General features: G+C 43.1%; 1 protein-coding gene across 1 annotated transcript; it reads right to left on the reverse strand.

The window, feature by feature from the left end:
* Positions 1-9,072: 9,072 nt before the first annotated feature.
* LOC116888088 (60S ribosomal protein L21-like) lies at positions 9,073-9,555 on the reverse strand. The gene has a single exon (XM_032889458.1). The coding sequence runs from the start codon at positions 9,553-9,555 to the stop codon at positions 9,073-9,075; it is 483 nt and encodes a 160-aa protein (XP_032745349.1).
* Between the last annotated feature and the right edge of the window lie 8,022 nt (positions 9,556-17,577).

Here is a 17,577-nt window from a genome sequence, read left to right on the forward strand (position 1 = left end):
GTTTTTTTTAATGGTCTGTATCACAGCAATAGAAAGCAAACTAAGACACCTACAAACCTTCACATGGCTCCTGGCCAGGGTAGTTACCCAAGTCTTCACTACTATTGCTAGCCTATGATTAGATACACAATTGGATTTTGTCCAACCCTATACTGAATCATGGAAGGATTGGTTCCTGGCTCACATCCAGATAGACCCTGAAACCTTTCCCTTAACCAAGCAGATGATGTTAAAGGGATACAAATTGGAGAGGAAAAAGTGAAGATCTCACTATTTGTGGATGATAAGATAGTATACATAAGTGACCCCCAAAATACCACCAGAGAACTCCTACAGCTGATATACAACTATAGCAAAGTGTCTGGATATAAAATCAACTCAAACAAATCAGTAGCCTTCCTCTACTCAAAGGATAAACAGGCTGAGAAAGAAATTAGGGAAATGACACCCTTCACAATAGCCATAAATAATATAAAATATCTTGGGGTGGTCTCACCAAGCAAGTGAAAGATCTGTGTGATAAGAACTTCAAGTCTCTGAAGAAAGAAATTGAAGAAGGTCTCAGAAAATGGAAAGACCTCCCATGCTCATGGATTGTCAGGATTAACATAGTAAAAAATGGCCATTTTAGCAAAAGCAATCTACAGATTCAATGCAATCCCCATCAAAATTCCAACTCTATTCTTCATAGAGACAGAAAGATCAATTCTCAAATTCAACTGGAACACCAAAAAACTCAGGATAGTGAAAATTATTTTCAACAATAAAAGAACTTCTGGGTGATATGATAGTATATTTAAGTGATCCCAAAAGTTCCACCAGAGAACTACTAAAGCTGATAAACCACTTCAGCAAAGTGGCTGGGTATAAAATTAACTCAAATAAATCAGTAGCCTTCCTCTACACAAAAGAGAAACAAGCCGAGAAAGAAATTAGGGAAACGACACCCTTCATAATAGACCCAAATAATATAAAGTACCTCGGTGTGACTTTAACCAAGCAAGTAAAAGATCTGTACAATAAGAACTTCAAGACACTGAAGAAAGAAATTGAAGAAGACCTCAGAAGATGGAAAGATCTCCCATGCTCATGGATTGGCAGGATTAATATAGTAAAAATGGCCATTTTACCAAAAGCGATCTACAGATTCAATGCAATCCCCATCAAAATACCAATCCAATTCTTCAAAGAGTTAGACAGAACAATTTGCAAATTCATCTGGAATAACAAAAACCCAGGATAGCTAAAACTATCCTCATCAATAAAAGGACTTCAGGGGGAATCGCTATCCCTGAACTCAAGCAGTATTACAGAACAATAGTGATAAAAACTGCATGGTATTGGTACAGAGACAGACAGATAGACCAATGGAACAGAATTGAAGACCCAGAAATGAACCCACACACCTATGGTCACTTGATTTTTGACAAAGGAGCCAAATCCATCCAATGGAAAAAAGATAGCATTTTCAGCAAATGGTGCTGGTTCAACTGGAGGTCAACATGTAGAAGAATGCAGATCGATCCATGCTTATCACCCTGTACAAAGCTTAAGTCCAAGTGGATCAAGGACCTCCACATCAAACCAGACACACTCAAACTAATAGAAGAAAAACTAGGGAAGCATCTGGAACACATGGGCACTGGAAAAAAATTTCCTGAACAAAACACCAATGGCTTATGCTCTAAGATCAAGAATCGACAAATGGGATCTCATAAAACTGCAAAGCTTCTGTAAGGCAAAGGACACTGTGGTTAGGACAAACGGCAACCAACAGATTGGGAAAAGATCTTTACCAATCCTACAACAGATAGAGCCTTATATCCAAAATATACAAAGAACTCAAAAGTTAGACCGCAGGGAGACAAATAACCCTATTAAAAATGGGGTTCAGAGCTAAACAAAAGAATTCACAGCTGAGGAATGCCGAATGGCTGAGAAACACCTAAAGAAATGTTCAACATCTTTAGTCATCAGGAAATGCAAATCAAAACAACCCTGAGATTTCACCTCACACCAGTGAGAATGGCTAAGATCAAAAACTCAGGTGACAGCAAATGCTGGCGAGGATGTGGAGAAAGAGAACACTCCTCCATTGTTGGTGGGATTGCAGACTGGTACAACCATTCTGGAAATCAGTCTGGAGGTTCCTCAGAAAATTGGACATTGAACTGCCTGAGGATCCAGCTATACCTCTCTTGGGCATATACCCAAAAAGATGCCCCAACATATAAAAAAGACACGTGCTCCACTATGTTCACCCAGCCTTATTTATAATAGCCAGAAGCTGGAAAGAACCCAGATGCCCTTCAACAGAGGAATGGATACAGAAAATGTGGTACATCTACACAATGGAATATTACTCAGCTATAAAAAACAACGACTTTATGAAATTAGTAGGCAAATGGTTGGAACTGGAAAATATCATCCTGAGTGAGCTAACCCAATCACAGAAAAGACATATATGGTATGCACTCATTGATAAGTGGCTATTAGCCCAAATGCCTGAATTACCCTAGATGCCTAGAACAAATGAAACTCAAGACGGATGATCAAAATGTGAATGCTTCACTCCTTCTTTAAAAGGGAACAAGAATACCCTTGGCAGGGGAAGAGGCAAAAAGATTAAAACAGAGACTGAAGGAACACCCATTCAGAGCCTGCCCACATGTGGCCCATACATATACAGCCACCCAATTAGACAAGATGGATGAAGCAAAGAAGTGCAGACCGACAGGAGCCGGATGTAGATCTCTCCTGAGAGACACAGCCAGAATACAGCAAATACAGAGGCGAATGCCAGCAGCAAACCACTGAACTGAGAATAGGACCCCGTTGAAGGAATCAGAGAAAGAACTGGAAGAGCTTGAAGGGGCTCGAGACCCCATATGTACAACAATGCCAAGCAACCAGAGCTTCAGGGACTAAGCCACTACCTAAAGACTATACATGGACTGACCCTGGACTCTGACCTCATAGGTAGCAATGAATATCCTAGTAAGAGCACCAGTGGAAGAGGAAGCCCTGGGTCCTGCTAAGACTGAACCCCAGTGAACTAGACAGTTGGGGGGAGGCGGCAATAGGGGAGGGGGTGGGGAGGGAACACCCATAAGGAAGGAGGGGAGGGGATGTTTGCCGGAAACCGGAAAGGGAATAATTTCGAAATGTATATAAAAATATTCAAGTTAATAATAAAAAAAAATAATGCAAAAAAAAAAAGAACTTCTGGGGCAAATCTTCAAGCTGTACTATAGACCAATAGTGATAAAAACCACATGGTATTGGTACAGAGATAGACAGGTAGATCAAGAGAATAGAATTGAAGACCCAGTAATGAGCCTACACACCTATGGTCACTTGATCTTTGACAAAGAAGCCAAAACCATCCAGTGGAAAAAAGACAGCATTTTTCAACCATTTCTTAGATACATAATATATTTCTTGTTTGAAGTTTCACCTTTGTCCAACAGTATATTTGTTGTTGTAAAAATATAAAAAATAAAAAAATATATCGTTGCCCTTTATCCCCCTAGGTCTGGCACCTCAGGGCCCCAAGATATCTGCTGGATATCTTGCCAGAACAACACATTCCAAATTCTGGGGCGGCCCAGACTAGCCACCCCACACTCCATTAAACTTAAATCTACACATGAAAGAACACACAACACAATAACTTTAGATCCAATTGATAAGATATAATTGCCCAATCAAAACAACCCTGAGATTTCACCTCACACCAGTGAGAATGGCTAAGATCAAAAACTCAGGTGACAGCAAATGCTGGCGAGGATGTGGAGAAAGAAGAACACTCCTCCATTGTTGGTGGGATTGCAGACTGGTACAACCATTCTGGAAATCAGTCTGGAGGTTCCTCAGAAAATTGGACATTGAACTGCCTGAGGATCCAGCTATACCTCTCTTGGGCATATACCCAAAAAGATGCCCCAACATATAAAAAAGACCGTGCTCCACTATGTTCATGTAGCCTTATTTATAATAGCCAGAAGCTGGAAAGAACCAGATGCCCTTCAACAGAGGAATGGATACAGAAAATGTGGTACATCTACACAATGGAATATTACTCAGCTATCAAAAACAATGACTTTACTGAAATTGTAGGCAAATGGTTGGAACTGGAAAATATCATCCTGAGTGAGCTAACCCAATCACAGAAAAACACACATGGTATGCACTCATTGATAAGTGGCTATTATTAGCCCAAATGCTTGAATTACCCTAGATGCCTAGAACAAATGAAACTCAAGACGGATGATCAAAATGTGAATGCTTCCTCCTTCTTTAAAAGGGAACAAGAACACCTTGGCAGGGGAATAGAGGCAAAGATTAAAACAGACACAGAAGGAACACCCATTCAGAGCCTGCCCACATGTGGCCCATACATATACAGCCACCCAATTAGATAAGATGGATGAAGCAAGAAGTGCAGGCCGACAGGAGACGGATGTAGATCTCTCCTGAGAGACACAGCCAGAATACAGCAAATACAGAGGCGAATGCCAGCAGCAAACCACTGAACTGAGAATAGGACCCCCGTTGAAGGAATCAGAGAAAGAACTGGAAGAGCTCGAAGGGGCTCGAGACCCCTTATGAACAACAATGCCAAGCAACCAGAGCTTCCAGGGACTAAGCCACTACCTAAAGACTATACATGGACTGACCCTGGACTCTGACCTCGTAGGTAGCAATGAATATCCTAGTAAGAGCACCAGTGGAAGGGGAAGCCCTGGGTCCTGCTAAGACTGAACCCCCAGTGAACTAGACTGTTGGGGAGAGGGCAGTAATGGGGGGAGGGTTGGGAGGGGAACACCCATAAGGAAGGGGAGGGGGGAGGGGGATGTTTGCCCGGAAACTGGGAAAGGGAATAACACTCGAAATGTAATTAAGAAATACTCAAGTTAATTAAAAAAAAGATATAATTGCCCACCTAAACATACAAAGCCCAATACCATCCATCCCTTAAGAATATTAATAACAACCTATAAATACATAGAGCGGAATCTTAACATCACCTGCCATGGCTTCTCGCCCTCTCCCTCCTGTCTCTTCCTCTTTTCGTTTCAGTCTCCTCCTCTTCCTTCAAACTTCTCTCCCCCAATCCTTCCTTCTCCTCCAATGACAGGCCTCCTTCTATCCTGTACCTGCCCCTCACCTGTACTTTACAAATTCAATGGGAAGAAGGTTCTGGTGAAGTCACCTGAGTCTTGAGTACATGACTAGGCAGCTGTCCTTGGGGCAGTGGAATTAGCATCAAAATACAGATAACTCCAGGGCAAACCACATCATATGTTCCCATGCCTATTATAATTACTACTGATTATCTTCATTATTTTATTTATCGACTCAGTTTGCTCCTTTATCAATGCACCAAAATCTGATACAGTTTGTTATATTTAAAATAATTTTCTGGTAATTTTATTTGTTGCTTCAAGTCATTCTCACTTTTCCCCATTTTGTTAAGACTGTAGCCATTCTTTAAATTTTATTCAGTTTTAACAACCTCATTGTGCTCTAGTTGGAATTACTGTCTATTCATAACTCAATTTGGGGAACCTTAAATTTGAGGAATAAATATCGATAATTCATTCAAGAACATGATACATTTTCCCACTAGTTTCAGCTTTTATATCTCCCACAATAAGAGTTTTTAACTTCCTTTTTTAAAGAAACCAGATCTTACTTATTTCTAGGTATCTTACAGTGTTACTATTGTGAGAGGAATTTATAGTGATATGTTCTTTTAAACGGGCTAAAGATTTGCTAAAGAAATGACTTACAAGAAATACTTTTAACAAAGTTTCATATCTTCATGTCACCTGGCTCTAAAAAGGCAAGCCTGCATCAAAAAACTATTGTTCCGGATGCATTAGAGCCAATAGACTAATGCTCAACTAAATTTGTGTAGCCTACTGTTTGTAATAAGCAGGAAGAGTTAAGCAAATTAGTATTTGGCCCTCCCTAAGGGTATGTGGATCATTGAATGTTAATTTTATGTTATATCTCTGTCATAAGCATGCAAGGAGAAAGGTATATAGAAAGACCGAAATGGAGACAGACATGGAGAGAGACAGAGGCGGGGCGGAGACAGAGAGAAGGAATGATCGGAGCTGTCAGAAGCAAGCAGACTGGCTGTTCCATTGACAGCTTTCGTCTCATCTCCGAGCCCCTATGGTTGGATCAGGAATCACTGTTATCACTATGGTGTCTCCCCAGACTTCAAGTTCACCTGGATTATACGGGATGGTACCTGAGTTCCAGTGACTGTCATCATTCTGTGAATGCCCTACTGTATTTACTGAAATGGAGCTGTCAGCCAACCAGCCGCTCTGTGCTACAGATGCTGTCTACAGACCGTTAAGGTGCTTTACACTGATAGCCATCCTGGCTGCCTGTTCTGATCTCAGAACTCACTGCTGCGGTCAAGCTATTGCCAAAACTGTGGCTTTGGCTTCAGGAAACTTTGCCTCAGTCACGATTTCTTCAGACCCCCTGAAACAACCCCATAAAACTTCACTTTGATAAGGAAAGCTTCCAGTAGCCTTTAGATGCCCCCAACAGTGACTTTCCACCCATCTTGCAGCTGTCCTCAATCCCCTCAAGTAGGCAAACTTTCACATCCTGATGTTTGCCCTAGGCAGATCCAGTAAGCCTGTGCAGACAGGTGTGACTGAACATGGAGTTTAGCAGCTAAGAGGCTGTGTGGGCACCAACGAAGCCTTACCCATGTTAAGGGATGGTGGAGAGTGGTCCCCAGGAAGCCCATGGAGTACAGTAAATAGGAGAGGCTGGAGACGCTGTAGGATGTCAACGTGAGTGGAACAGCCACCAAGACTTCTGAGTCACCTAACAAGATCTGCTGGGTACTGGGAGGCTTGAAGCCCAGAACTATCTCACTTAAACGCTGTTGTCACTGATACCAGATTTCCCAATAAACATCCGAAGAACCCCCAACCAGCTGGAGGTTCTCTCTTATTGATCATGACACAGATGACATTTAGCCTTCTCATCTCCATCTATACCCTAAAAAGACCCAGATCTTTCTGCCAGGGACAGAAGCTGCTCTGTCTGTGGAAGCAGGCACATATGAGCACACCTGGGCCGCCATATCTGGCATTCCCTGCCCCCTCCCTAATCCCTCACCTTTAGGGTCAACCAGGATGGTCATATCTGGGTTGAGCTCTGCCGCTTTGATCTATTACAGAACTTCCCACTTCAAATCCACCTCTATCCTTCCCTACTTCCTCATTTCCTCTGTCTATCACCTGCTCTTCTATGGCTTTAACCAGGGGGAGGGCTCGGGATCAAACTGAGGATTTGGACTATTCTGGCTAAAGTATCAATTCGTGAGTTTCTTTAAGGATGACAATCTCTTTGTCTGCCACCGTTTGACCTATTTGCACCCCCATTGGTAACCTCAGCTCTGTTAACCAGACCCCATTAATCCCAGTGTCCAGTGTAAGTAAATATAGTTGGCTCTGGGACTGTCAGAACCTCTGTCTCATTCTCTCTTGAACTTTGATGATTGTGACCAGTTGATGGCCCATGGGACATCTGCAATTCCACTGAAGAAGGAATGCACCTGATGGCATGGCTCTGTGGAGTGCTTGCCTAGTTTGTTGAATCCTCAGTATCAGAAATATATAAAATAAGACGAAATCAAATAATAGCCAAATTGTGACAGCTAATCTCGGTACTTGCCCCTGGGCACATCTGGGAGGGATTTTCTTGATTAGGTTAATTGTAGTGGGAGGAGCTGGCATAACTGTGGGCAGCACTTTCTGATGATGTGGGTCAGATGTAAGGAGGTCTTAGGACCTCACCTGTGACTATCTGTACCCTGTTTGAAAGTTTGTCTACGCTGTTGCTGCTGCATTAACTGACACTGGAACCCATCCTCTCTGAATATGAATGAAGAACAACGGTTCTCCCAGGATCCTCCAGGTCTTCATGCTAGATTGAAACTTTCTGAGATACCCAGGCTCATGAAGCCAGAGCTGTCTGCTGTCAGTCTCTACAGTGTGAAGGCAGTCATTGTTAGACCATGAAGACCACACTGTGTAAGTCAATCTAGCATAGATTTAACATATGTTCATTCTATCAGCTCTGTCCTGCCAGAGAACTCTGACAAACCAATAAATAAACCAATTATTTATTAGTAAATAAACCAACAAAGTTGCCGAGGCTCAGGCAGACTTTGGTTCATGTCCAGGACAAGAGAGAAGTGAAACTAACCTGAGCTCAAGCCTCATGTTGGAAAATTTGTGGCCTCCTATAATTTCTTTGTTCTACTTCTGGGCATAATAAAATTTAAAAAAACTTGCCTGGCCTTATGAAATTTTAGAATGATTGAGAACAGAGAAAACGTTTTCTTTTCATCTTTGCATTCATTCTGGTCTAAATGTCCAGCAAGGACCCCCAGCAGGAGGTCTTGTGTTCATCTTTGGATGAACAAGTCTGTAGAAAGTGTGCTCAAGCCACAGTGAACGTGTGAACCAACACGTGATTGGAGACAGGAAGCTGACAGCACTCGGCGCCTGCCACTCCCAGAGCAGCTTTAGGGAGAGTAAGTTTGAGCCATAGAGTGACTCATAAGATTGTCTTCGAGATTATCACACAGAGATGTCTGGGCTTTTTCACAAATGTCTTCACACAGAGAAAACAGTCAAGTTAAGGATGTGATATGGAAAGGGGATCTGAGAGGTGGACCGGTCCCTTTTCCTTGGTTTCTGGAATCTGTTAGTCAGAGAAGGGATATTGCTGAGCATATTTCTTTGGGGACCAGCATTATTAGGACATGCTGTGGGGCTGGAGAGAAGGCCAGGTATTTAACATGAGGCTCACAACCAACCAACCAATAAATAAACAACAGATGCCATGAACTATAGGAAAAGAGATGACTTTTAAATAAATTAATGGGTAAATGCTTAGAATATCCGATATTGTTTAATTTCCCTTATTCAATATTACAAGAAGTTTGAAGTTCTCTTTCTTTCTTTCTTATTTTTTTTAAGGAAAGCACTTTGCAGTCGGGGTCCTTTATTTCATCTTTGTCCATTAGGCCATGAATTCGTATGGAATGAGCTCCAGCAGCTCAGGCTCCTTCCCGTTAGTCCTCACAAAGTGGGCTTCTCTGGGTGGCGCAGGCTGGCGCTTCAGCTGAACCCAGGTGTCCTTCTCTTTGTCTTCCTTTTTCTTCTGATCGTTCTCCTTCACCCGCTTCAGGAAGCTGTCTGTGCTCTTCGAGTGCTTGATGTGCTCAATCCGCACATTGATCCTCTTGGCCAGAATCTTGCCTTTAACTTGCTTGTTTACAATGATGCCCACGGCATGCTGACTGACATTGTAGACTCTTCCGGTTTTGCCGTGGTAACACTTATGAGGCATTCCTCTTTGAACAGTGCCCATTCCCTTGATGTCTACAATATCACCCTTCTTGTAGATTCGCATGTATGTAGCCAAAGGAATGACTCCATGTTTCCTAAAAGGTCTAGAGAACATATACCGAGTACCTCTCCTCTTTCCTTTTGTGTTCGTCATTTTTGCGAGTTACTGGAAGATGGCTGGCCTGGCGGAAAACTGGAGTTCTGTTTCTTACTTTACAACCACAATGCCTGACACTTTACAGGCTAAATTATTTAAAAATTATTTCCTTTGGAATATTGAAAACACACTGTCTTAAAAATTATCAGAATATAACACAAATAGTTCCATATAATCAATCAATATTTCTCTTCCTTTAACTCTTTATATCTACAGCAAAAAGCCTTCAATTTCCCATTAAAGCTTTATCTTTTTTAAAAAAAAAACTGTATTAAGTGATTTTCTATATATGACTCCCCTAAGCAATTGATAAAATAGATTGATCAGGGTTTGTTAAACATAGGCAATTCATAGAACAAGTATATACAGAAATAAAATTGTATGTAGTTTAAATGATTTAGCTTAAATAAACCTTGACTATATATCTGTAATAAGGATAGCAATTTGGAAACACAGCATGAATCTCTCCTTGTATTTGTCTGGCGTGACATTGTTTATCACTGGCCAGATTCGGTGTGGACCTCGGTCCGGGCATACTGTAGTGATACTGTTAGGCAAAGGCTGTAACTGCTCCTTGTTCAGCTTTCCTCTGGCTCAGCAGGACATCCAAGGCAGAGCTTCCTAGGAAGGGTGGGAGAAGGATGGGAGAAGAGAGTCGCAAACAGGAGGCATGGAGGTGGGAATGAGTGGGAGCAAAGAGAATGGAAGACGATAGCCACAGCCCTGTTATTTTTCCCTTCGGTGCCACAGGCCCAGGCTGAGCCCCCAGGGAGTGAGAGAAGGGATGGTCAGGGGATCCTTGACTGCAAACCGTGAGAGGGTCACCCTTCTCGTATTGCACACCCGAAAGGAAGCATTTCAAATATCGTGTGCCCTAGGTCCCTTAACAGCTCCATCCAGTACGGCCTCTGTGCCAAAGATGCGGATGTGGTAACAGAAAGTTTCTAAACATCTTGGAAGGACCACAAGCCAAGTAGTGTCTGCTTTCTGTCAGGTACAAGAAAGCCCGTGAATTCTTAGAGAAACTCCCTACCGTCTATTCAGAGCAGCACCCAGGTCCAGCAGGATGTGGGAAAGACAGGAAGATGCCTGTAACCACTCCTTCCCCAACCCCAGCTTGTTCTAGAACCTTCTACATAGCCTCTCAAGTTGAGGAGGAGGATAGACCACCAAAAGCCAAAGGCTGGGGAATTAAAAATACAACCTTTCCAAGCACCGGCGGAAGCCCGGTAACAGATGGGATCAGTTTACCCTCAACAGAGACATCTGGTGCACCTGCCTCTTATTCAGAGGCTATCAAGCCCCTAAATTACAAGCTACAGACTGCTGTGTACAGTCCTGAGTTCCAGTCTTCACATCCCTGAAGTGTGCAAAGGTCTTCACTCAGCAATGCATCCTGGGAGAAGGGCAGCATGAAAGAGGCTGAACTGGAAGACCCTGGGCACCTTTCACTGACGGATTTTGTTTGGCTTTCTGTTTCCTTTAATAAATGCAGTAGTTTAACGAACAAGAATAAATCTGTCATTCAAAACAAAGAATGAAAGGATATCTGTTTTAAAAAACTTAGTAGGTAGGCTGGAGAGATGGCTCAGTGGTTAAAAGCACTAACTGCTCTTCCAGAGGTCCTGAGTTCAATTCCCACAACCACGTGGTGGCTCACAACCATCTGTAATGGGATCTGATGCTTTCTTCTGGTGTGTGTCTGATGATAGCCACAGTGCACTCACATATACATTAAACAAATAAATAAATCTTAACAAAAACCTAGTAGGCTAAATATTTTGCGGCTTTATGGAAGTCCAATGTAATCAACATAAAAATTAACTCCATAAGTTACAATTTGATGATTTTTGGAGACAAAGTCCTGCTAAATATCCAAAGCCACAATGTTTCCATCCTCCTGGCTCAGCCTCCTGAGTACTGGGTTTGCAACTATGTGCTGCCCAATTCTATGTGTCAAACCTCAGTGTCAACAAGGAAACTCCTTCTCCCACCCTCTTTGTCATTTCTTTCCCCAGTCTCTCTCAGGCAGCCATTGCTGACTTCTACCACTGCAACTGGTTTCCATTTCCTGGAATCTTAAACAAGTGGAGTCATAAAGTACGGACTCGTTGGTCTTTAGTCTATATCTTTACACTCAGCAAAACTATTTTGAGCTTCACCCGTATACTGCAGACCATTTCCTTTTTTATCAGTGAGTAATATTCCATGTATGGCTTTGCTACTATCTTTTTACCCAATCATCTATTGATTGAAATTTGGGTTGTTTCCAGTTTGAGTTTTTTATTTCTTTTACAGACAGGATCATGGGTCACATAGGGGTAGCCTTGAGCCCACTATGTGGCAGAGCATGACTTTGAACTTCTGATCCCTTCTGAGCCCTGGATTTGAAGTCATGGACCTTGAATTCATTACTCAGGTTTTTAGGTTGTATATAAACTTCCAGCTATCTTTACTAACACTTGAGTCGGAGAGTCTTTTTTAATTTTAGAATCCTTATAGGTATATATACACCTTGTGGTTAATTTGCATTTTTCTACTAACGATTCTCAGGATATTTCATGCAGCTTTGGTGGAGCCTAGGTTCAGATCTTTTGTTCAATTTTTCTTGGGTTACTTTCTCGTTATTACCACTTGCAAGTTCTTGTATTTTGGCAGAGAAGTCTCTTGTCTATTGTGTTTTTATAAAGATTTCTCTCCAGTTTATACCTTGTCATCTCTAGATGCCTTTTAAAAATGACTAGTAGCTGGGAAATGTCTGAGAAGATATCTAAAGTAGGTCTAAGAAGTAACTATAACATTTCCGCCTAATGCCAAACCACAAGATCTTTCTTTTTCCTGTTTTCTTTTTAAAATATTACACATGTGGGTTTCTTTTTATTAATTAATTTACTTTACATCCCAGTCCCAGCTTTCCCTCCCTCCTTTCCTCCAAGTCCCTCCCTTCCCCCCCCCTGCCTTCCTTCCTTTCTCCTCAGAGAAGGGGAGTCTTCCTGTAGATATCAACCCTCCTTGGCATAGCAAATTGCAACAGGACTAGGCACATCTTCTCCTATTGAGCCTAAACAAGGCAGCCCAGTTATAGGGAAAGGGTACAAAAATAGGCAACAGAGTCAGAGACAGCCCCTGCTCCAGTTGTTAGGAGTCTCACATGAAGGCCAAACTGCAACCTGGTACATGTGTGTAAGGGACCTAGATCCATCCCATACATGCTCTTTGGTGGCTCAGTCTCTGTGAACCCGTGGGCCTAGGTTAGTGATTCTGTAGGTTCTCCTGTGGTATTGTTAACCTATTTGGCTCCTTCAATTCTTCCTCCCCGCCCCCTTCCACCAAATTACTTGAGTTCCACTTTAATGTTTAGCTGTGGGTCTCTGCATCTGTTTCTATCAACTGACGGTTGAAACCTATCAGATAACAGCTATACTATGTTTCTGTCTTCTAGTAGAGCAGAATATTATTAATAGAGAGTTATGGCTCTCTCTCATTGCATGGGTCTCAAGTTGGGTCAGTCGTTGGTCAGCCATTCCCTCAATTTCTACTTCCTCTCTATCCCTGCACATTTTTTAAGGCAGGATAAATTGTGGGTTGAGGTTTTGTGGATGGGTTGCTGTCCCTATCCCTCCATTGGGAGTTTTCTTGTTATAGGAGGTGACCCTTTCAGGTTCCATATCCCCTATTGCTAGGGGTCTTAGTTGCAGTCACCCTCATACGTTCCTAGGAGTTTCCCTTGTCTTAGGTTTCTAGTTCATCCCAACGATGCCACCGTATCCCAGTTCTCTATCCCAGTTCTCTCTCCTTCTGTCCTCCCCACACTTGATCCCTCCTGTTCCTCTCCCGACCCCTCTCCAATCAAGTTCCCTCCTTCCATCCACCCCTCCATGCCTGTTTCCATGAGATTCACGAATCTTCCCCAAGGTCCTCCTTGTACTTAGCTTCTTTGGGTCTGTGACTGTAGCATGGGTGTCCTGTACTTTATGGCTGATATTCCCTCTAAGTGAGTACATACCTGTGGGTTTCATGCAGTGTTAAAATAGGACTTTGTCATATACAATAGACAGAGAATCAGTATTTGCAAGCAAATCCTGAACCATCATAGGTAACAAGCTACTGTAGCTAAAACTTTACTATCTACAAGCAGGCCAAGCATCTAATCACAGCTCCAGCACTCACCAGCTATATGGCCTTGACCAAACCATTTACAGATCTGGTTGTTTCTACATTTATAGAGTTATTGTAAGAAGCATTCCCATGACTGGTTACTCGTAAGCATTACAGGGAGGCAGAGGAAAGCAGTGTAGAACTGATACAGCTAATGGTCAGTAACTGGATAAGGAGAAGAGAATGAAGACAGTGTCCAAGGCATAGGAATTGCTAAATTGTGGTGACTCACACTTGTAATTGCAACATTCAGGAGACTGAGATAAAAGGGTCATGGTGAGTTTGAGGCTAGCCTAGGCTATTCCAACCAGGACTGCAATTTGAGAGCTTGTCTGAAAAACCCAAATGAAATGAAGCCAAACAAAATAGCCAGCTTCTTCATGGCTTAATGACCTGGATACATTTGGTTTGGAATAGGACAGGCATTACGCTGAGAAAGATGATGCAAATCAGGGTGGTACTGTGGTGTTTCAGCATCCTTGGTCCAGGGAGTGGCACTATTAGGAGGTGTGGCCTTATTGGAGTAGGTGGGGCCTTGCTGGAGAAAATGTGTCACTGTAGACATGGGCTTTAAGACCCTCATCCTAGCTGTTTGGAAGCCAGTCTTCTCCTAGTGACCTTTAGATGAAGATGTGGAACTCTCAGTTCCTCCTGCACCATGCCTTCTTGGATGTTGCTGTGTTCCCACCTTGATGATCATGGACTGCACCTCTGAACCTGTAAGCCAGTCCCAATCAAATGTTGTCCTTATAAGAGTTGCCTTCATTATGGTGTCTGTTCACAGCACCATATTACACTAATACAGAAATTAGTACCAGGAGTAGGGTACTGCTGCGATAGATGTTTTTGTTTGGAGGAATATGGATTTGGGGACTTGGGAAAGCAGTGAAACACTTCAAATGGGGCTTAATGGCTATCCTAGTAGGAATGTGGAAGACTTTGTTGCTGAGGGTGATTTGAACTATGAAAGTCTGGCTATAGGGATTTCAGAGGAAAACAACTTTAGTATGTAGCTGAGAGACTGTTCTTATGATACATTGGTGAAGACTAAGGCTGCCTCTTGCCCTTGTCTGAAGAATCTGCCCAAGGCTAAAGTGAAGAGAGTCAAATTAGTAGCAATGATAAAAGAGGTCTCAAAAACCTGGTTTAGACTCTGTGTGGTTTTGTCTCGTGAAGAGAGTTTTGGTGAAGTGTAGCAAATATTAGAGAAACACCAAGAAGTGCCCAAAGCACCATCTTTAACCATAGATGTAGTTTCTCTGAGGAATCTGTGGTCCCAGCATACTATATCAATACTTCACATTTCTGTCTTAATCCACAGCCTGTCTTACTATCATGGACTGTTCTTCAAGGCTCCCAACCTATGTTCTTTAGGATGTGTAACACCGTAACATTTCCCCAAAGGAAGCACCACTAAAGTGTTTCAATAATTAAAAGAAATTCCTTTCAAAGACAAGATTATATGAATTCAGAGTTAACTGAGTCAAAAGCCACCAATTTCTTCTATATGAACAGGGAACTGGGAGTTCACAGCATACATTTCAGGATGGCAACCCTCAGGAAGTACTCATGGTGTTGAAATTCTGTGATGGGAAAATGAAGGCTTACCTGGTTGATCCAGCCACACAGCACTTCAATAGACACCTGCTGTGCCAGCCACTGTGCGCTGTGACCGGTTCCTCTCTACCTTGTCTTGCTTAATATTCCCAGCAGCTGTGAGCTTTTCACAAAAGGAACTGTGTTTACAAAGGTTTTAAGCTTGCCAGGTCCTCACGGTTAGCACTAGGCATAGCACCCTCTCAGAATCTATAATCTAGTCAAGGAGGGAGGACCTGGGTAATGATAGCCTAAGGTATGTGTCATCGTAGACAAGCATTAACCCAGTGTGACTCCCACAGGAAGCTTGGGGAAAGCCTTTAAAGAATGACTAGAGCTCTGAAAGGTAAATGCTGGGCTGTGAGAAGAGGGGGGTGGGAAGTAGAAGGGAAATAGAGTAAAGGGGGAAGATTCACAGAGGCTCAGGGTAGAGCCAGAGAACACAAGGAGTGATAGGCCACAGGAGATGCCCATGGGTCACAGGTTAAACATAAGATTGGGCTACCAAATCAAGTTCCTCTGTAAGAGAGACTTCTATTTTAAGAAATGCTGTCTGGGGACTGGAGAGATAGCTCAGTGGTTAAGAACATGTACTGCTCTGGCAGAGGACCTGATTGGGCCAGTCTATATTCAGGGGGTTGGGTGCCTCTGGCCTTCACAGGCACCTGTACTAACACGCACTCACACATACATACATACATACATACATACATACATACATACATACATACATTACATATAATTTAAAATAAAATACATGTTTCAAAAGGAAGAAATGCTCTCTGCAGCCTTGCACAAAGCTCTGACTGGGCTGAAGTAAGGAAGTGGGATGAACCAGCTCCACGTCACTGCCTGGGCCTCAGGGCAAGTGCACTGGGCATCTTCCCAGGGAAAGGAGGAATTTCACTTCCCACCTAGACTTCTTATCATAATAATTCTTGTACCCATTTCCTTGGAAAATAAGATAGGATAGTCCACTGGACCAGAAAAGTTTTGTCGTCATCGTTATTTTTGTTGGTTTGCCATCTGGCACTAGAATGGGATCGGTGATGCATTGGAAAGACTTAAGCCAAGTGATGGAGTGATGGTGCAGGGGGTGGATGTGGTGGCGGTGTGGACTGGGTCGGCGGGGGCCGGCTTCAGCTCACACTGCTACTGCAGAGTGGGAGCACGGGTAGAAAGTTAGCAGTAGCTCTAATCGACAGGCCTGCATCGGATGGGGAGAGCTAACAAAGACACCAGAGTTTTAAATCTAAGCTGCTCTGAGAATGGTGACCTTCCTATGGGAAATTAGGCAAACGATCTAAGAAGAAAGGCGGTGGGGAGGGGGGTAAGCTCATCTGAAGCAGTTTGAACTGGAAGTAATGAAACTCTCACAAAGAAATACCCAGAAACTGCTTCAAGGCCAGAGCAGGTATTCAGAAGAGAGAGGCTGCAAAAAGATGAAGCTGTGCTTGGTGGTTGTCTTTGCAGAAGAGCTGGCCCTGGGCAGGCCTCTGAGGAAGCAGAGGGAGAAGGCTGTCCAGAGAGGCAGAGGGCAAGGGAATCGTAACTATGCAGAGCCAGAGAAGTGAAGGGGTAGCAGGGAGGATGAAGATGCGTGTGCTGTGGAGGACCTCTTCTCTGGCGGACCCCCTGACCTCCCAGCTCCAGTCTGTCCAGAGCACTCTGGCTTCTGCTGGGCTTGAGCACCACAGATGTCTTTGGAAAGAGCTCCTTGCCTGTGGGCTGCTTGGGTATGTTAAGCTCACAGGTTCATGTCCTATAAGCAAAGACTGGGAGACAATAAAAGGGATTTGGGGAACCCTGAGATTGGTTTCGTGAGTGTTGAGAGTTCAAACATGGAGCAAGACGGGGGTAGGAAATGAGAGAGGGCCTGGATGTTGACGACAGATGATGATACAGTGTTGGGAAGGGTGTTTTTTGTTTTTGTTTTTGTTTTTTTGTTTGTTTGTTTGTTTTTTTAAGAAAGGTGGATTCTAAACTCTAGGGTTAGGAATTTGAAAATGTGCATCTCTATCCCTCCACACACACCCCACCTCCAGATAGGGTCTTCCCTTTCTACCCACGGTGCCTGGAACTCAGTGTGTAGCCCAAGCTGATGCTGAAGGTATGATCAGCTCCCCACCTCAGCTTCTAGAATGCTGGGATTACAGGTGTGAACCCCCACATGTGCTGAGAATTTGTTCCTACCCTGCCATGAAGGCCAGCTTACAGGAGAGAATGAAGCCAGTCGAGAGAATAGTGCAATGGGCAGCCGCTGCC

This window comes from Rattus rattus, chromosome 1, assembly GCF_011064425.1.
Source record: "Rattus rattus isolate New Zealand chromosome 1, Rrattus_CSIRO_v1, whole genome shotgun sequence".
Lineage (NCBI taxonomy): Eukaryota > Metazoa > Chordata > Mammalia > Rodentia > Muridae > Rattus > Rattus rattus.

What these genes read in the sequence shown, in the direction of transcription:
- LOC116888088 (XM_032889458.1), bottom strand. Translation starts at nt 9,555, where the DNA reads ATGACGAACACAAAAGGAAAGAGGAGAGGTACTCGGTATATGTTCTCT.